At 34.7% G+C, this 22926-nt stretch overlaps 1 protein-coding gene across 1 annotated transcript; it reads right to left on the bottom strand.

Annotated features, from left to right (window-relative positions):
- Positions 1 to 5778: 5778 nt before the first annotated feature.
- Positions 5779 to 6888, bottom strand: LOC140450541 (uncharacterized). Its single transcript, XM_072544197.1, has one exon. The coding sequence runs from the start codon at positions 6886 to 6888 to the stop codon at positions 5779 to 5781; it is 1110 nt and encodes a 369-aa protein (XP_072400298.1).
- Between the last annotated feature and the right edge of the window lie 16038 nt (positions 6889 to 22926).

The raw sequence follows: 22926 nt of genomic DNA, 5'->3' as shown, positions 1-22926 counted from the left end.
TGCTGAGTGTTTTGAAATATTACTATATATATAGATAATATCCATCTTCTCCTTGCCAAAACATCAGAGGGTATTGCAATGCGTCATATGATCGATGAGTTTCAGATATTTGTTGCAGTTGCCCAGTATCGCGACGTGTAAGCACAATATCGCGTTTTTCCAATTGTTCACCAACAATCAGGATGGCAACTTCGTCTACTGTTGGAGCATTAAATGTGCGTTCGTGTGTTCCAGATGGTCGTTTATCTGCTTTGATGACAACTTTATAGTTATCATTTGGCATGCGCTCTAAAGCACTCTTAAACAACCTGATCAATGCATGATGTTCATGAAGCAGACACTGCAAGTCTTGAATAATTGCTCGCTTCATTCCTGCATTGATCCCTAGGCGTCGATCAAGTTGTTCTTCCATGTTGCCCATGAAATATATTTGTAAAAATTTATTCTGTGTATCTTCGAAAGGTAGTAATGATCCAATTCGATGGTGAATCTGTCCTTGTATCTACAAAATAAAAACCAGACAGTATTAACTGGGTTATAAACACTTTTTCTGTGGGAGAGTAGAGTTCAGTATTAGCAAATATAATACATACCAATAGATAAAGTAAGTTATTCTTTAACTACATTCTATGTAAGTACAAAAATAAATACCTTAAATGTCGGATTAAATCCTCCTTCTTCGATAATGTCTGCCCCAAATGACGTCATTTGGAAACAACTATTGTATTTTCGAGTATTTGCAAGAAAGTGGCGTGATTCTTGTGTTTCGCCACAAAGCAATGAATACAATGGCTCATGTGGCTTAGTCAACACTGGCAATTTCACTTTACCATTAAGGCAGCATAATTCATTCGTTTCTCCGGAACACTTTAATGCACCACAATACTCGCAAACAACGTCCATTTGCCCAATGCAAACGCTAGGATGCAAGCTGTAATCATTGCTGCAATAGTATCGAAACGCTGCTCGATTAAAATCAGCTAAATATCTTGTTCTGCGTCGCAAATTATCTATTTGTTGCCTTCTGTTGTTCGCTCGACGATTGTGCATTGCCAACCGAGCTGTTTCACGGGCTGCTTCACTTTGCTCTCGTGATTGAGAAGCACGAAGTCGAGCCATACTATCGCGGCGCTGTTCACGTGCAATTTCTTGTTCTTCTTCAGTCCTTTCATTTGCAGTATTTTGTATTCTTCTTGCATTACGGCTTTGTCGGGAAAGATTCGATCGTCTTGGTCGCGGCATTATTAATTAAACTTCACTTCACTTCAATCCACTTGTTAATTATTTATTTAATAGAAATAGTTTTTAATATTGATTTCTTACAAATATCAAATTGTCATCCATACGTCATTACATAGCTGTCATTTTACGTCAATTACATAGCTGTCATTTGTGTTTTGTTATTCCAAGTCTGATTCTTTTTTGTTATACCACGTTTTATAGTGACTGACGTTTCATATCAAGTCACACGGGAACGCTGTCGAACGGGATAAAAAGTATCCTATGTCCGTCTCCTGGCTCTAAGCTACCTCCCTACCAATTTTCAGCCAAATCTGTTCTGCCGTTCTTGAGTTATAAGTGGTGTAACTAACACGACTTTCTTTTATATACATAGATTAGATAGATACAAAAAATATCATACTTAATTTAAATACATTTAATTAATCAATATACTGAAATGATCACATCTTCTGATAGACCAGGGAAATAAGCAAATCAATCAATCAATCAATATTCTTTATTTCATCTGACTTTTACAAGTATTGAAATGCGTCAAATACAAATCTATGCTCAGTAAAAACTAGGAGTACATAAAAAACATATAAAATATACACAAAAACATACAAATTGTTAAAAGATGCCTGCAAGTATTCCTCTATCGAATAGAAAGTGTTTACCAGAAGTAAATCCTTAACTGTTTTCTTAAATACATAAATATTTGACTCTTTAACATAATTAGGTAATTTATTATACAAACGAACGCAGTTGGGTAAGGACCCTTGCCTACAACGGTCAAGTGACGAACAGGGGTCACCAAATCATTTCTGTAACGAAAATTGAAACCACTCATTAAAGAAACATCATTTCTGAAAATAAAATTGCATCTATGTGACTTTACATAAACAACACAACTTAAAATATACAGCGAAATTACAGTTAAAATATTTAATTGTTTAAAAACTGTTCTACAGGAATCTAAGCGCCTTCTAAACGTCATGATACGAATAATTTTTTTTTTGAACAACAAGCACCTCATTAATTCGCGAACAATTTCCCCAACAAACTAAGCAATATTGCAAAATTGACTGTACATGAGCAAAATAGTAAAGTTTTAAGGTATCTAGGAAGACAAAATTCCTAAGTTGTCATAGAACATAACAGTGCACAGACAGTCTTATACATAATCAACGTAAGAGCTCCCAGACAAATTAGAATCCAGGTAAACACCTAACAACTTAGTGGAGTGGCTATTTACCACTGACCCATTGTAAGTTTTACTAATGGACTCATCTGCATAGTAGAAGGTGAAAAGGTTACCATATTGGTCTTTGATCCATTTAAGATTAGGGCATTATTTAAACAGTAATGAGTCATACTTTTTACAAGACAGTTTGCTTTTTGTACTACATGAAAAAACGTATTGGAATTTAGTGCAACTGTGATATCATCAGCAAATTGAGTGACATAACAGCCTGATTGCTGTTCCACGTTTTCTACTCGAACACTTGCGTCAGAAAAATTATCTAATAGATTCCGAACCAAACATGTTGAGCTTTCGTTTATCAGTTGATTTAAATCATTGACGAAAATCAAAAATAAAAGAGGGCCAATGATACTTCCCTGTGGAACTCCGAAGAGGACACTTTCTTCTGAAGAAAATATTATATTCCCATTTACATTGACCTTAATTTTTTGAAACCTTTTCGGTAAAAAGGTGTGGATCCACTTTAACGCAGTTCCTCTAATACCACTATGATAAAGTTGTTCCAGCAGTATTGGATGATTTACAGTTTCAAAAGCTCTTGCTAAGTCAAAATACAAACAGATAACTTTATTACACTTATCAAAGTTCGATAAAATATGATTGCACAGCGCTAGTAGTGCATCTTGCACACTTATACCTTCCCGGAAACCAAATTGAGACTTTTCAATAATATTGTTCTTATTAATATACGAGAGGAGACTTGTATAAAATGCCTTCACATATATTTTTGAAAACACAGATAAAAGTGATAGGCCTCGATAGTTATCAAATTTTGATTTGTCGCCTTTTTTATGTATTGGCACAACTAAAGCAGTATTTAGAATTTGAGGAAAAATCCCTTCCTGAAATGAAAGGTTTACTAGAAATGTTAATTGTTTATATATGTTATGAGATACATGTGTTAACATAGAATACGGGATCTCATCCAGTCCATCCGAGGATTTTTTTGAGATATCTTTGATTATACTTTTTATTTCTTCATCACTAACAGGATAAAGGAAAAGGGAGTGTACAGGCGAAGAAAGATTCTTAGGATTATAGTCAGGTGAGGTTTGACTAATTAAATTTTTTACGGAATTCGAAAAATGTTGACTGAAAGATTCTGCTATATCATGAAGGTCATCCACAGAAATTCCAAAATTATTTTTAAATTTACTTGGGTATTTAGAAGAGTTTCGATTTTTACCTCCGACAGTGTTTCGATTTATGATGCGCCAAGCCTCAGCCGTACTATTCTGTGCATTTTTCATTTTATTATTAAAATAAGTTTGCTTGGCTAACTTAACTTTGTATTCATGATGTTTTTTAGAAGGTTATACCGTATTCTGAGCTCATGACTTTCTGAATATTTTATAGATCTAAAAATGTCTCTAATAAAATCTGTCTCATTTATTAAATTAGAAGTCAACCAGCCCTTATTTTTAGACTGTTTAGAAAATCGTCTAGTATCCACTGTTTGCAAAGGAAATGCTTTATCGAATAGTTCCATAATTTTTTTATAAAATATGCAAAACTTGTTATCCGAAGATAGATGTGAGTCTAGAAAGCACCAAGATTCCCTAGAGAGCAATTGATTAAAATAATTAATATTAAGAGTGATATTAAAATCACGTTTATAAACAATATTATCTCCCGAAAAAGAAGCATTCAAGTTGTATTCAACTTTTTTTAAAAATGATCACTCACATCGGTATATACAACAGAACAAGATAAAAACTTAATATTATTAATTGCAACACAAGAAAAAAATGAAGCCTACATAAAGATGCTTACCCGACGAACTAGAGTAACTGTAGAGAATTACCAGACAAAGAGAAGTGAAGAAAAGTGGGTAGACAAAAACGGAATCGTTTAAATAAGGAACTTAAATATATAGAAAACCTCAACAGAGAGAAAGAAGTCAAAGCATTCTATAAGAAACTTAACATCAACAGAAAATAATTCAAGGCAACCACAAGACAATACAGAGGTAAGAAGGGCGAAATATTAACAACAACGAAAGATTTATTGGATAGGTGGGTGGAATACTTTAACCAAGCACTTAATATAGAGTAAGAAGAAGAAAACCTGGATGACGAAAGAGATGAGGTAAGGAGAACAGACGAGAGGGAAGAGGAACCACCAACGATTCTTAAAATTAAATATGCAGTTAAAAAACCAGTCAGAAACAAATCACCCGGTATAGATAATCTCCGAGCTGAACTATATAATATACTATAATGGAATTGGCTATAATACTATAATACTATAATGTATATATATATATATATATATATATATATATATATATATATATATATATATAAGGTGGCTATAATACTATAATGGAATTACAGCAGCTTATAAAAGATATCTGGGCACAGAAATCCCTCTCCAATGATTGAAATATTCGAATAGAATATCAAAACTGGTGCAAAATCTCAGAGATTTTCGTAATGATAGTAATTTCCAGTATATACGCAGTCACGTTTTGGACTTGCTTGATATTTCCGAACCCCCCAAAAAAAGACAAAGGCATGACACAGAAACAGATCCCGAAAAACTAGTATACGTTGAAATTTTGGATACTATTATTATGCAAATAGATACTCGTTTTTCCAATTTTGAAGATTTGCAAATTTTTTACCTCTTCGACGATTCAAAATTTAAAAGTTACGCCAAAGAATTTCCAAGATATTTATTAGACAGGTTAATGAAAAATTATCCATCATTCTTTAATAAAATAAAATTAGAAAATGAATTAAAAGTTTTATATGCTGATCCAAATAGTTTCGGAAGGTGGGATAAGTTACAAGATATGTATAATTTTATATACTGCAATTCATTACCACAAACTGTTACCGAAATTAATAAATTATTGTCATTAATTCTCTCATTACCACCATCGTCTGCCTCAAATGAACGAGATTTCGCTTGTCTCAAAAGAATCAAACCATATTGTCGAAACACTATGAGACAAGAGAGAATGTCAAGCTTGTCTCAAATGTCAATAGAAAAAATTTTTTTAAAATCTCTCCAGAACATCACTTGGAGATCGTAATTTTCCTAAAGGAGATGTGTGTGAGCTGTCGGAAGTGTTCTTTACATTATAAAATAAACGACAAGAAATTGATAAATCACTCTTGCTCGGAGGTGTTTGGTCGTTTTCATTATTGTTACCTGCTGATGTTTCAATATTAGGTTCAACTATTTCTTTAGTTACCTGATTGTTTGAATCACGAGAAGCCGAAGGTTCACAACTCATTGGCTCAGGTTAAATAGAAGCTATTGCTGGAAAATAATCTGTGGTTTTTTCAAAAATATGCAAAATCTATGTCTGAAAATTTGGTATTTTCGTATGGGACAATACCTGCTGACTTAAAACCATTTTCTGCATTTGAGAGTGTGGCCGCCCTTGCATACGCTTTACCAAATATTTGACCTACATCTTGTAATTCAATAAGTTTATTCGATTTGTTTCTCTGCCAGTTTATAACCTCTTGAGTATAATAATTGCTTAAAGGATACATGAAACTTACGTCAAGTGGCTGGAACTTGTGTGACGTATGTGGAGGAATTACTAAAATATGAACATGGTGTTGTCTTGCTGTTTCAATTAAAGCCAAATTTTTAACGTGTCTTGAATGTCCATCTAATATTCGGAGTACAGGATTATTTTCAGTTGGATGTGTGTGTTTCGGAAAATGAGGGAACCAGATATTGCTCATTATTTCTGTCCGCATCCATCCAGATTTATGGAAAGTCACAATACTTCCTTGAGGCAAGTTTATCTCGTAAATAGGATTTTTTCTCTGACGAGGAATAATAAGAAAAGGTGGAACGTAATGACCTGAAGCACTAATACAACTTTCGGCTGTAATTAGAGTGCCTCTTTCACCAGATGTCAAGTTTCCCACCTGCTTTTTACCCTTTACGGATATAATTTTTGTTGGCTTATTTGGGACAGTAGTTATACCAGTTTCATCACAACTGTAGGTTCTGCTGGCAGAAAAAGCATATTTATTTTGAAGTTCAGGCAATAGAGTAAAAAATGTGTCGACAGAAACTTTATTAAAGCAAGAAGCTCTAGCTGCTGATGTGTTTTCTGGTGTTCTCAATGTCAGTTGGGGATGCCTTTTTAAAAATAGGTACAACCAATCTTTACCAGCTAAACAGTTTTGTTTATGAAAGTTGTTTGAAATTTTATTAATTTCTGCATACTGGAAAGCTAAACTTCTTAGTTCTAAATAAGAAAGACCAAAAAATAACTTATCCATACCAATAAGGTGGTCAACTAATGCTTTTTCCTGTTCCGGACTGAATACGGTTTGAAATCGACCTAGCTTCTTTCTTGACGCTTCTTCCTCATTTTTACCGGATTTGATTCTCCGATTTAACGTAGCAACAGGAATTCCGTATTGCATAGCAGCTTGATTTTTTGCTAAGGATGCCAGTTCGCACAGACCTGATTGCAGATTTCATTGACTCCACAGACCATTGTTGTTGGGTCGTTTTTCGTTTATAATTTCGCATTTTACACCTGGAAAGACAGATATTCTTTATTTAATGGTGGTAATCAAGTATAATTACATGTGGGGCAAAGAGAAACGATATTTCAGTTTGCCCCATCTATTAATGTTTCACATTGCCTTAAATGGATTTACCTAACAATCTATACTTTGTTTAATAGATGGTTAACTATAATTGTTTTTGTGTGTTAGTTTCAAAAATATGTTTAGTTAAACAAGATAGAAGATTTAGCAATTACACTCACCTGCAGATATTACAAATTGTCGCCCAAAAATGTATAAACAGTGATATTTTCAATAACACCGACAGACGACTGCCACAAAATGGTCGATAAGCAAGTACTACTTCTAAACATTGACTGGATTGTAAACAGTGGCGGCTCCGTTCGCGGAAGAATTTGAAAACGTGCTATTTAACTTTACCCTTCCCTCCCCTACTTTACTTTGGAAACAGCCCAACATGTTTTCATTACTTTTTGTTAGAGTTCAGGTCTCTAAACCATATGTTAGAACTGGGCGTATTATTGTTTTTTTGAGTTTTATTTTTGTATTTCTCGAAATAATTGTGAATTTAAGGAGGAGATTGAGCTCAAAATAGCATCTGTTGGCCGTGCAAATTCTGCAATTTATCTCTGCGGTAGTATTATTTTCAGTGTTAAGGAGCGCTCCCAGGCATACAAATTCTTTCACTGCTTCGATGACGAAAATATTGAGGAGGAGGAGGGCTTATTTTCATATACTTCGTTTTGTTGGTGTTTATTATTAAACTCATTTTTGTAGTTAATATACAATAATTTTTAGCAACTTTTAATGCTACTACGTCTCTCGTACAGCGTTTTTCGTTCTCATAACAATATTGATATCATCAGCATAGGATTTGCACGGATTTATTATATGTTGAACCAATAATTGTGATTTGTGACATATGCATTACTTTTTCCAGAGCCAGATTGAACAGTATACCGAAGAGAGGGTCTTCCTAGCGCCCTTGGTGCAGCTCGTTATTTATTTTAAAAGGTTCAGACAGTTCCCCCTGAATTCGTACTATACATTCTTTTTTTTTTAGTTTTGTTAAATTTACCAACTGCTTTAGTATTCCTAGCTCTTTCATTACTTTGAACATTTCTCTTCTATTTACATAATCGTAGGCTGCAAAGCAAGCATAATTATGTGATGAGTATCAGTGGCGGCTCGTGGCTCGAGAGACAAGGTCGGCAAGCTATTTTTTGTCTCCTCAGCAATCATCATAGGAGATTTTTTGTTTTTTTTGTTTGTTTTTTTTTTCCTATAAATTTAGAACCTAAACATGGTTATAAATTAACTCTAGTCTACGTTGTTTGGAAGTAGCAAAATGGGTTATAACGTCATCCTAAAATTTATCAATTCCATTACCAAAAGCAACATCAAAACTGACAAAAAATGTTGGAAAACGTAGGCATGGTAAAACTGCTATTATAACATCTTCCCCGTATTTGTTAAAGCTAAACCAGAGTTTCGAAAAACCAAATACAAAAACCGTAAAAAATGTTAAACGAAATTTGAGCCAAGAAAATATTAAAAGCAAAGCTAAAAAATGAAGTCCCGAGAAACATCGATGGAATCTGAGTTAGAGCTAAAGCAGAGTTTTGAAAAACCAAATACAAAAACCGTAAAAAATGTTAAACGCAATTTGAGCCAAGAAAATATTAAAAGTAAAGCTAAAAAAATGAAGTCCCGAAAACATCGATGGAATCTGAAAGCTCTTCCGAAGAGTCCACGAATATATGCCAGGATTCTGATTCAGAAGAACTTATTCCACTAGATGATGAACTCGAAACAACAGAGTTACTTCGTCGAAAAGATAAGGAATTTACTTTAATACAGAAGAATATTGAAAAAGATGATTATGTCGTCGAAATTTTAACAGAGATAAGAAAGGGAACAGCCATGAAATTTGTTGGAAAAATTAAAGGGCAGTGTTTAGAAAACATTTACGAGGAAGAAGCATATGACATAACACCTGAATAACTACAGAAACCACCAGGACTCATTTGTGTTTCCAGATATACCTGACGACAGTGTTATTTTAAAAACTGAAATTGTCGGCGTTCTCAGCAATTTTTCAGCACTTCGTCATGGAATAATTAAATTTTCATAAATGTTTTTATTATTTTTAAATTATCACTTGCAACAAATATTATGTACTTTTGTGTTACTTTTCTTAATTAAATTTTCATTTTAAAGACTTTTTATATGTGCTAGTTATATCTCACATTACCCCACCAACTATTTCACTTTACCCAACCGTGTAGGGCAAAGTGAAAAAAAGACAAAGCCTAACAAACCCTCGCATAACAAAAAATTTACTGACTTAATTTAATTTATATTTCGAAATAATGATCATAAACGTTGCGGTTATAAGATATGTTTTTTACAAAATCTTATTTCAAAAAATGTAAAATTTATTTAATTTCAAAGTTTAGCTATTCCACTTTACCCTACTCTCCCCTACTAAGGCGAATATATGGAGCAGTGAATGACAATGAAGTGTGGAGAAGACGATACAACTTCGAACTTTATAGAATATATCAGGAACCTGATATCGTAAAACATATTAAGATAGGACGTCTGAGGTGGGTAGGCCATGTAATGCGGATGGAGCAAAGCGACTCAGCTAGAAAAACGTTCCTTGACAGACCTATTGGTCAGAGAAGAAGAGAAAGATCCAGAACAAGATTTCTTGATAACATCGATGAAGACATGAGAAATATGAGAATACGTGCTTGGTGGAGGAAGGCGATGGATAGAAACGACTGGAGAAAAATTCTCGAGGAGGCTAGGACCCTAATTCTAATAATCACCAATTATTTTATCGTTAAAGTTTTTCATTATCAATTGTTTTTGTATCATCTTGTATTTTTGCTGTTTCTTTCAAAAACAAATTTTGCATAAATATATAAAAATCTGATACGAGATAAAACACCAGATAAACGTTATTATCATTTAGCTAACACATTTACAAATGTTCATTTAGAAGTATTTTTTACTATAAATATGCAAATATGGTATTACTTGACGGTTAACCATGATTAGTTGTCTAAAAAGAGTTGGCTCAAGGGCTAGAAACTGGTCCATCTGTTGTAGAGAAATTCACGGAATGTTTATTATTAAGCAGCTGATCGAATTGCATAATTGTTTCTTCTAAAACGATATTTAAATTGAATCGTTTGATCTCTTATATCTCTATATTAGTATTAACCTTAACTGGACACTGGACGGTGGGAAGGTCATTCAGTTATGAGGAAATATTCTTATATAAATCTATTAGTTTACATTATAAAGTAAAATTACTTTTCTTTGTTGATATATATTTATTCGGTGTATAAGACATATAACATAAATAATGGAAACATCAGTTTGACATATCTTGACGACACGTGCATAACCAGCCAGTGCAGTAGCGGCTGGTCCTATAAGGCAGGTGAGGCAGTGCCTCACCAGTATATCAATCAACTATTTACTTTATTTCGTTATTGCGTCATTAATTCTTTAAATACAATAAAAATTATACCTTTTAAAATTGTACCTATCCCTCCGGCGAGTCAACTGGCGGAAATCCTGACAAGTCCTTTCTAGCCTTCCTCAGTGCCTAGTATCTAGCATACGTTATAAGCAGTAAGTGCTTTATCTCTACCTAACATTAATTGTCTAATGGTATGGCTTAACCATGAAGCCTATTTCTTTGAGATGCTGAAAGTCTGATATGGAACATAAATGTCAAGTAGAGTAATGATATTATTAGAGAGGAAATCAACTTTACTGTCTATATCTGGCAATTAATATATTATTCTTGATGGTATAGATTGCAGATCTAATTTAAACTGACTGCAATTAAAGTTTTTGAAATTCCTAGTACATGGTAATAAATTTATTTGTATTAGTTTTAACATCACAACCAAATTTTAAAACAACTATCGCTTATTTCTGCGATATGTTTTACTTTAATTGTAAATCAATGTAAACTGGGTGATTCTAGTTGCTTGATTTACCATCTGTTTAAGTCTAAGACCATCTTATACATGTGTAATAAACTGTGTGGAATAATTGAAATTTAATAAATCAACATTAAAGTCGACCGAACAGAGTAAAGTAAGCAGCACATTGGGACGCAGGAGACACAGCTGACGCAGTGCAGGGCAGGCTACACAGGTCAGTTTTTAGGGACTTTCGGCCGTCAGTAATATTGTAATCTTTCATTCTGCGTTTAAATTTTTAAAAAATATTTATTAGTTTTCTCAGGATTCATTTCTCAGGATGCAATGAATGCATTTAAAACACATTTGACAGGCGACTTTTGCGCCTATGTCCTTAACAATAACGTAGCTATGTACCTACTTACTGTTCTGATATAATTAATATAATTAAAAGTATTTGTTTAACTTACCGCTTTTTAAATTTAGTTTTTTTCCTATTTCATTCCATATTTCATCCTTCAGTTTAGCTTTTAAATAATTGGTATTGTTGGTATCGTAAAGAATTGTCTGGCTTCTCACCAATTCGATTAATTGTTTATTCATTTCGAATATAACCACACAAAATTTTACTAGAAACAAACAAACTGCTCTGCACGTGGCACAGGAATCTGTGTCCGGAGTCCGGACGACTTAAGGTTTTCTTAAACACAGTTCTGTGCTGCCCTGCCCTGCGTTCCAATTCGCGCGGGGTAATGTAATTTTACGGAAAACAGAAACCTGTGCTGTCCTACGCTGCGTTGCCTGCGTCACCTGCGTCTCAATGTGCGGCGCGCCTAAATGATGTACACTTGGCAGTACTGATGATAAAACTGTTAACAAAACTACAAAAAATACTTTATAAAATTTTCCATAAGAATTATACGAGGATAGATTGATATTAAACTAGCCTTTGATAGATGGCGCTACTTGATACCGAATTGGTTTCGGTGTTGTCATTTGCCATTCATAACATGACGTCTGTCAAAATTTTAAGTTTTAAAATCAATTAGTTTGGTTTTTACAGCCGTCAAAAGCAAGCAAATTTTGTATTTTCTGAGAAATGGAAAAAGTCGAGTATCGTTCGGTGATTAAGTTCCTCCACAAAAAGGGTAAAAAGAATGTGCAAATCAAAGCCGACCTGGACGAAGTTTATTGTGAGGTTGTTATTGTTGTGAGGACCTTCGTTAGTAACAGTAAAATTTTGGAAAGCTGAATTTGTTCGTGATCCTACGAGTGCCTTTGATGATGAGCGTCCCGGGAGACCAAATAAAGTCACCACGCCGGAAATGATCAACAAAGTCCACGACATGATTATGGCAGATCATCGAATTAAGCTCCGCGAGTTAAGAGAGGTCCTAAACATTTCCTACGAACGCGTACACAACATCATTCACCATCATTTGGACATGAAAAAGCTATCCGCACGATCGGTGCCACGTTTGCTGACAATCGGTCAAATGCAAAAACATGTGACCACTTCGGAGACGCTTTTGGCGATAATACGGCGCGATCCGAAGGATTTTTTTTCGCCGATTTATTACCGTTGATGAAATCTGGGTGCATTACTACACACCGGAAACCAAAGAACAGTCGAAACAGTGGCGCAAACGCGGCGAAGGGCCGCGAAAGAAGGCAAAAAGTGCACATTTGACCGGCAAAGTCATGACGACTGTTTCCTGGGATGCAAAGGGCATCATTCACATCGACTACTTGAAAAAAGGAAAAACAATCAATGCTGAATACTACGCAGCATTATTGGATCGATTCGATGTCGAATTGCGTCGAAACCGCCCCAGTTTGGAACGCAAAAAAGTGCTCTTTCACCAATACAATGCACCGGCTCACCCATCGGCCATCGCCATGGCAAAAGTACACGAATTGGGCTATGAATTGGTTGACCGCCGTACTTCCCCAGATCTTGCCGCCAACGATTTTTTTCTGTTTCCAAACCTAAAAAAATGGCTCGGAGGACGCCGTTTCGCAACAAATGATGAAGTCGTCGCTGAAACTTCGGTCTATTTTGAAGAGCTCGAGCAAAAGTACTATTCGGATGGTATAAAAAAATTGGAACATCGTCTTACTAAGTGTATCGAGCTAAAAGAGGACTATGTTGAGAAACAAATCGATTTAATTCAAAAAAACTTTTTTCTATTAAAGGCTAGTTTTATTTCAATCCACCCTTGTATGAAACACCAATAGTTAATGTTTCATATCCAAGAGAAAGTTTTAACCATATCTGTTCAATTACATTCGTTGACTCAATCAGCACATAATTTATATTACATTTTATATAAATACCTACACCTCTACCTGTGTCATTTTTATTCCTGTCGACTTGCTCAAAATTATAATCAAGTATATATACTTAATTGTTCTTACTAGATATTGATTTCTTTAACCATGTTTCACTTATACCCAAAATATCTAAATCATTTTTCAAAATAAGTTAACCGCACTATTTAACCTCAGTCGGAACGGTCGGCATTACACATTCTTCTACCCCACAAACCCGTCTGGCCAGCGTGGGATATAACACGGAAAGAAACCCAGGTGGGTAGGAATTTTATTCCACAATCCCACACCGAAGCAACGGTATGTCTTAAGGTTTCTAAGGGGGCAAGTCAGCACTGAATAAGAAGAAGAACAACAAACTAAAAGATGAAGAAACGATCTAGAAGACCTTAAAACAGCAATAGACAACAACAAAGAATCTGTAGTAATAATAATGACAGATTGTATTGCCACAATTGAAAAAAAAAAGATTGAAGACTCTGAAAACAAGATTGCAAACACAAGAGGAGAAAAACTTATGGAATTCCTGGAACAAAAAAAAATTAAATGCTATGAATACTTTCTTCAAAAAGAAACCTAACAGAATATGGACATGGATAGCACTTAAGGAAACTACCAAAGGATATTTGATAAAAGGATATTTCAAGATGTGACAACAATAAACAACTTAACAACTGGCAGTGGCCATCGTATAGTTAGGGAGAATTGAAAGAATTTCAAGCGGTATTAACAAGTAAGATCTAATCAGATCCTCCACATATTAGAACAAATTAACGTAGTCAACAAAAACATAAATAATAACATTCTTAAAGCCGGACTACAGGTCGGAAAGAAAATAAGAGCTAAAGAAGACAAAATAAACAGGGATACCAAGAAACTAATGAAGGAAAGAAGACAATTACTAATGAAAAACAAACGCCATACTCAAGAATACATAGGACTAAATAAATAATGAGACAGGAACTAAAATGTGACATCAAAAAAAGAAGCGAGAACTTGGTAGAGCAAGTCATAAAAGACAACAAAGGCTTAAAATGTCTAAGAACAAAACTGGGTGTTCAGAAAATTGTCAAAATTAATGATACCAATAACAAGGACGAGAAGGACAAATATAAAATAACAAAGATAGTTTAATACTTACATAGCCAGCTTAATAAACTAACAAAAAAGAACATCAAAAGAAAAATAAAAAACGTGGGATCAGAGGTCCTAATAAAAATTGAGAAAGATTCAAAATAGAAAGAGCTTTAAAACAGCTAAAAAATAATACAACTCCAGGACATGACGGTATAATTTCCGAGCTTTTGAAAATAATCAGGACAATAACCATCCCAGTACTAGCAAAACTATTTACCAAATGTCTCCATAGTAGCAAAATTCTAATGACTGGAACGAGATTCTAGTAATGCTCCTACGCAAAAAAGGGGACAAATGACACCTAAAGAATTATAGACGTATATCGTTAGCAAAGTGTAAAGACTGTTTATGAGAATTATTAACAACCGGTTGACTCACAAAATGGATAATTGCCAAATGGTAGAACAGGCTAGTTTCCGCAAAAGATATAGTACATCAGAGCATCTGCTGACAATAAGACATTGACTGAGAATGCAAATGAATACCAACTACCCGAATTTATTGCCTTCGTAGACTATGAAAAAGCATTTGCAGCTATAGAGCGTTTCACGTTAAGAAAATAACATTGCGGAGATAGGGCCATGTATTTCTTATGGACGATAGAAGCGCAGCGATGCCACGATGAACGAACACAAGCACGATTCAAGGTTGTATATAATTTGTATTTTCGTTTTCACAGACATGAATTATTAAATTAATGTTTTTTAACGTAATTGACCAAAAGTGCCCATTCGAAACAAGAGATGAAAAGTAGGGAAAATGATTTTAATTAAATAAATAGTATTTACAAAAGATAATTTTATTTTATCTTATTTTAATTATAGTAACGACAGTTTATTTGTTTTTCGGTAAGAATATCATATACCATGAATCATAGAAATCAGTAGAAAATATTGCTTAGTTAAATCATCCACTTTGCCGGCTATTAAAGGTTTAAAAGCAAATAAACGGACCGCTTGGAATGCATATATCTAATTAATAATTGCAACTTAAAATAATACGGTGTACGTATGTCAGCGATTTTATGTCGTTCTCTGAGACTACATAATGATAATAAGGCTTTGTGGTTCTTCAGTTGTTATTCTGACTTTACAGTTAAATGTTAATTGAAAATGGAAATTCGAAAAATATATCGACAATCTAGTAAACCGCATGCCTGAGAGTTTTGGCAACACTGATCTCCATAAGCCTAATGTTATTTTCTTAACGTGGAATGCTGTATAGACGAAAATACAAATAACATTCCCATTAAGAATCTTCTTCTTCTTCCTATGCCGTCCCCATTAACGGAGGTTGGCGACCACATTTTTAAAAGCTTCTCTATCTTTTGCAACGTGAGTTACAGTACAATGACCGCTACCATCCAGTAAGTTCCACCACGTGGATTCCAACACGGGGCTATCGCTTGAACATTCTGGACTAAATTGCGACGTATTGAACAGCAAGATCAGCAATTAATAAATTATAAAACACCATGTTAAAATCAATATTTCTCAGTCTGATTTAAAATTATAGTCTGATTTAAATTATTATTGTTGTTACTAAAATCTTTGTCAGTCGAAATAAAAGTTTTAATTGTGAAGTTCAGTTTTTAAAAAAGTATTTTTCCCAAGAACATTCATAATTGGCGCAGAGTCAGTACGGAAGTGGAAGAGTCTTTATAGATCCTCGTCACTTTTAAGTGTTTGTCCACTGTTCCAAGAACCAGCCCCAGGGAAACCGTCTGCAGAGTTCACCCGAGGGAATTAGAAAATTAGAATTTAGAAGAAGCCTTCAGGAGCAAAGGAATGCACATCGGCATCGTCTTTATCCTGTAAGCGATTTTATTATTACTTAGAATTAAGAAGATTAGATTTTGAAAGAATTTTTAATAAATCAGACTCCTCTGAGTCCTTAGATTGAATCAGAGCTAAATTAGAAGATAAATAAAACAAAGATTGAATAGATTAACAAAGATTAAAGTAATTTAAAAATAACTCCTCTAAGTCCTTAGATTGACTTTAGAGTCAGATTTAGACAAAATTGAATAGCTTAATAAATACTATATATTAATAAACATAGAGATTAATAGATAGAAAATAAGTAGATTAAGATTTATATATTTATATATTGATTATTGAAAATTACTATACCGATTTGACTATTGACTATATATTATATTGAAAATTTTTAAAATATGGCAGTTCCACAATTTGACGTTAAAAATTTATGCATTCTTCCAAATTTTGACGGAAATCCAAATGAATTACATGAATTTATTAAAGTTTCTACAATACTTCTAAACCATTATTATGACAGACTTAATGCAGCTAATATACAAAACAAATTTTTGCTTCATGGTATTATCAGTAAATTAACAGGTAGAGCCAAGGAAGTTATATCTGTATATGGATGCGAAAGTTGGGACGAAATAAAAAACGCATTAATTCAAAATTTTGGAGACCAGAGAGACGAAAATTCGCTTACAAGGGATCTAGTAAATTTAAGACAAGGCTCAACAGAATCTATTATGCATTTTTACGAAAAAATCATGGGACTTTTAAGCTGTATTAATAATTACCTAGAATTACATACCATAAATGCCGATATTAAAAGGAGCAAACAAGAATTTTTCCGTCAACAAGCTCTTACAACATTCTTAGCAGGCCTACGAGAACCAATGGGCTCTGTTATCAGAGCAATGAGACCAGGAAGTTTAGCCACGGCAATACAGTACGTACAGGAAGAAAATAATGTTCGATATCTTCAAAAAAATCAAATAAGTCAACCTTCAACATCAGGAAGAAGTGAAAATTATCAAGAACGCCGACCTCAGAGACAGCAGATGCCTGTACAGATCCAAAAACCATTGTACCAACAGACAAATTTTGCACCTCCACGATGGCAGCAATCAATGAGACAATTCTATCCGCAGAATCAATTTCAGCAACCACATCGGCAACAAAACTTCGATCAATTTAGACAAAATTCGAACCCTCCAGCATTCAGGACCCAGAACCAGTCAAATGTATGGGCACCTAAACCTGGACAGTCAAAACAGTCTAGACCAACACCTATGAGTGGAATATCAGAAACCACGACCAGAGGCCGTCCAAATTTTACACCAAATTACCGAGCACAGCCAAAATTCACCGTAGAAGAACTTTACAATATACAATGCCACGGAGATGAGCAAGAAGAGAATGCCAACTACAATGATTACTACGAACCTGAATACGACAATTTTCTACAAGATACATACGAAAATCAACCAACCGAATACGAAGAAAACGTAAATTTTCGAGAGGACCCACCAGAAGCAATCGGAACGTAATTGAACTTCATTCATTTCCCGACAAGAAGGAGCTACCCTACATCGAAATCTCTAACCCTTCTTTACGACTTTTAATCGATACAGGATCCACAAAGTCATTTCTTAACCCAGAAATAGCTTCTTCATATTTTCCAAGTTACATAAAACATGAACCCTTTGTCGTCACATCAATTTTTCAAAACTATTCCCAAAAATATTGTGCCGAAATCCCATCATTTTCAGAATTTAATTCTGACAGCAAAATGAAATTTTACCTCTTTAAGTGTCACAAAACTTTCGATGGTCTTATTGGCCTCGACAATCTAAAACTCTTCGAAGCCCAATTAAACTTCCCTAAATCGCTTCTAGTTACAAAAGATTCTACAATCCCCATTAAATATTACGAAACAAATAAAACACAATTTTATTCCATTCATTTGGAAGCAAATTCTATTAGCCAAGTGAAAATTCCTGTCAAAGAAGAAAAAGGAACCATCATTATTCCTACCCAAAAAGTACAAGGCGTTGTAGTACGAGAAGCCCTTACTAACGCCGAGAACCACCTTGCCTGGACCGAAATTGCCAACTTCACGTCAGACCCCATTCATCTTTCTCTTATGGAACCACTCGAAAGCAATCAAATAGACATCCAAGATTTCCATATATATTCCATGGAAACAACCTCCGGACCAGACTACAGACAAGATATCGACGACTTAATTAAAACCGAACATCTTAACGAAGAAGAAGAGGAACAAGTTCGCCACCTATGCCGAAAATTCTCCGATATATTTCACCAACCAGACACTCCTCTCAGCTTTACTAACGAAGTTAAACACCACATCAGAACCAAGGATGAGGAGCCTGTATATACGAAATCATACCGGTATCCGTATGTGCACAAGGAAGAAGTAAAGAAACAAATCTCTTCAATGTTAGAGCAAGGGATCATTCGACCAAGTCAATCGCCATGGTCCTCGCCTATTTGGGTCGTGGCAAAGAAACCAGATTCATCCGGTAAAATAAAGTGGAGAATAGTAGTAGATTATAGAAAGGTCAACGAGAAGACAATTGACGACCGATACAGAATTCCTCACATTAGCGATATTTTGGACAAATTGGGAAGATGTCAATATTTTACGACCCTCGACTTAGCAAGCGGATTTCACCAAATCGAGATGGCTGAAGAAGACATTCCCAAAACAGCATTTAATGTGGAAAATGGACACTATGAATATTTAAGAATGCCTTTTGGACTTAAAAACGCTCCGTCCACGTTCCAACGTATGATGGACAACGTATTGAAGGGACTTCAAGGAGAAATATGCCTCGTCTATATGGACGACGTAATAGTATATTCAACATCACTACAGGAACACATAGTAAATCTCACAAAAGTATTTCAACGACTAAGAGAAGCCCGACTAAAAATCCAAGTCGACAAATGCGAATTCTTAAAAAAACAAGTTAATTTTCTAGGACACGTAGTCACACAAGAAGGCATAAAACCGAATCCAGCGAAAATTGAAGCAATAGAAAAATACCCAATACCGAAAACAGCAAAAGAAATAAGAGGATTTCTTGGACTACTGGGATATTACAGAAAGTTTATTCGAGACTTCGCAAAAATCACGAAACCTCTAACAAGATGCCTGAAAAAAGATGCAAAGATCGAACATACACCCGAATTCGTAGAATGCTTTGAAACATGCAGGAAATTATTAATGAATGAGCCGTTATTGCAATATCCAGATTTTTCCAAACCGTTTAACCTCACAACAGATGCCAGTAACTTCGCTATCGGTGCAGTACTTTCTCAAGGACCAGTTGGCAGTGATAAACCAATTGCCTTTGCTTCCAGGACACTAAATGAAACCGAAACCAAGTACTCCACAATAGAAAAGGAAATGTTAGCAATGGTGTGGGCAACTAAGTATTTTCGACCTTACCTATTTGGAAGAAAATTTAAAATACTTTCAGACCACCGTCCTTTGCAATATCTATTCTCCCTAAAGGAACCCAACTCCAAACTAGTACGTTGGAGATTAAAATTAGAAGAATTTGACTACGAAGTAATTTACAAAAAAGGCAAAGCTAATACAAATGCGGACGCACTCTCTCGAATCGAAATACACACAAAGGAAACTAAGGACATCGATTCACAAATTAAGGAAGTCTTTGATGATTTAGTAGACATGGAAGACGATGGATGGTCAACGACTAATAATCCAGATGCAGATCGAATAATCGACGAGATTGTAGAAGAAAAAGCAACAGAATTAATTCCAGAAAACATCCCAGAAGATACTGTTGAAAACGAAGATCAAAACATGGACGAAGACGGAAATGAAACAATACATACAGCAGTAGAAAACCCGATTCTTGGTATACCTATTTCGGAAAAACCACTTAACTTCTACAATAACCAAATTATAGTCAAAATCGTCAACTACAATCCACGACCTCCAGCAATTATACAAACCTTTCCGAATAAAAGACGTTATCATATCCAGCTGTCGAAAGATCAGTTAAAAGCTGATACCATAAAAATTTTTAAGGAACACCTCAACCCGAAAAAGAAATATGCAATTTTATTTGAAGCAGAAGAAGAAATTTTTGCAGAAATTTGCGAAATTATCAGGAAAACTTTTAAAAACAACGCATATGACTTAGTAAAGTGCAATCTTTTATTGGAAGATGTTAACCTAGAAGAACAACAAAAAGAGATTATAAAAAACTATCATGAAGGAAAAACGAACCATAGAGGAATAGCTGAAACAGAAAGTCAAATAAGGAAACGATATTACTGGCCTAATATGAAGAAGGACATAGAAGATATCATAAACTTTTGCGATATATGTCAAGAAAATAAATACGACAGACTTCCTCCCAAACCAAAATTTATGGTTACACCAACTCCCACTAAACCACTGGAAATAGTTCACATTGATTTATTCCAGGCTGATGGACAGAAGTTTCTAACCATAATAGACGCATTTTCGAAGTATGGGCAAGCCTACCCAATAAATGGAGGAAATGCAATCAATGTACTCAACGCCCTATTGATTTTTATAACACATCATGGACTCCCAACAATGATAGTAGCCGATAATGGTACGGAATTTAAAAATGGAGTAATACAAGAATTTGTAGACTCTCATAAAATCTCAATCCACTATACAACACCAGAGAATCCGCAATCCAACGGGATGATTGAGAGATTTCATTCTACGTTAATCGAACATCTTCGAATCCTAAGGAACACCAAAGCAAAGCTCTCGATTAAAGAACAAATGCTATACGCTATAATTGGGTACAATAATTCCATACATTCAGCAACGAAGTTAAGACCCATCGACATATTAAACGGACATATCGACGCAAAAGATCCCTTTGACGTTGACATACAGAAAGTAATACTGAACAATTATATCCAAAATCATAGAGAAATAACAAAGGAATTATACAAGGAAGTAAACCAGCAAATACAAGAGAATAAAAATAAAGTCATTGAAAATAGAAATAAATCGAGACAAGATCCTATTACGTATAAACCAAGCACAAAAATCTATACACGAAAAACAGTTACCAGAAATAAATTACTTCCGCGATATTCCGCAAAACATATAAAAAGAAATAACGAAGTGACTGTAAAAACATCAAAAACTACAGTTCACAAGAAAAACATAAAACATCAACCTAAATCAAAAACTAATTCTAAACCGTCCGCACAGGATCACCCTGACGATGAGAGAAGAAGAGAAGATCAAGGACCTGAAAGACAACCCAGGATTAATTCCCCTCAACCTGGGACAAGCAAAGATTCATACTAGTACACACGATTTCATATACTTTTTCAAACTACTACCAATAAAAGAAGAATTTGACAGAATTGAAACCAGTACGACGCAAAGACCACAGCAGTTCAAAATGGACTTAGCCATTACCTTTTTCGTGTAAATTGATTGAAAATGAAAATTTATCCTTCATTTTCTTGTCCTATCTTATTAATCTTAACTTATCCGTCCAAACTTATCTCATCTTTCTTCCGCCCAGATACAAATTCAAAACCCCAATTCAGAGTTACATAAATTCAAGGACAACCATCCCAGAGCAACCGCTAATGCTTCCCAAAATAAGGACCATAGATATTCAAACAGCGATTAAATTCAAATCATTAAGGATTTGAATCATCAATTCTCTAAGGAAGATGAACATCTAGAGACAATTAATCCGAAATTATGGAACCATAGCCATAACCATTTTTGGATGACTCCTTTATATATCTTTATTACAATAATCTGCCTCTATATATGTTACAGGTATAAAACAAATAACAAAAAAACCCAACTCTAGCGACGAAACTCCAGAAGAAGCCAACTCAACAGTTCTGTTCGTCCCTCACAAAACTTCTTCAGGGGATGGAGTAGTTACAGTACAATGACCGCTACCATCCAGTAAGTTCCACCACGTGGATTCCAACACGGGGCTATCGCTTGAACATTCTGGACTAAATTGCGACGTATTGAACAGCAAGATCAGCAATTAATAAATTATAAAACACCATGTTAAAATCAATATTTCTCAGTCTGATTTAAAATTATAGTCTGATTTAAATTATTATTGTTGTTACTAAAATCTTTGTCAGTCGAAATAAAAGTTTTAATTGTGAAGTTCAGTTTTTAAAAAAGTATTTTTCCCAAGAACATTCATAATTCGTGGAATAATTCGTCTACAGTCCTGTTTGTCCAGTCTCGAATATTTCGCAGCCATGACTTCCTCTTTCTACCTATTCCCTTTTTGCCATCGACTCTACCCTGCATGATGACCTGCAGAAGACTATATTTATTATTTCTTAGTATGTGTACAAGGTATGCAGTCTTGCGTACTTTTATCGTTCTCAACAATTTTTTGTCTCGACCCATCCTTCTCAGCACTTCCTCATTGGTGACCCTGGCAGTCCATGGAATTCTCAACATTCTCCGGTATATCCAAAGTTCAAAGGCTTCAATCTTTTTAACTATTTGCGCTTTTAGTGTCCATGTTTCTACCCCGTACAATAGTTGCGACCAGATGTAACATTCAACAAACCTTAGTCTCAGCGCAGTATTCAGATTTTTGTCACAGAACAATTGTTTGAATTTTAAGAACGCTGCCCTTGCCATTTCTATTCGTACCCGCATCTCTTGGTCTGGATCTAATTCTGTGTTGATGTAAGCT

The sequence above is a fragment of the Diabrotica undecimpunctata genome, chromosome 9, assembly GCF_040954645.1.
Source record: "Diabrotica undecimpunctata isolate CICGRU chromosome 9, icDiaUnde3, whole genome shotgun sequence".
NCBI classification, from domain to species: domain Eukaryota; kingdom Metazoa; phylum Arthropoda; class Insecta; order Coleoptera; family Chrysomelidae; genus Diabrotica; species Diabrotica undecimpunctata.
Note: the sequence above shows the minus strand (reverse complement) of the source record. Positions and strands in the feature narration are given on the sequence as shown.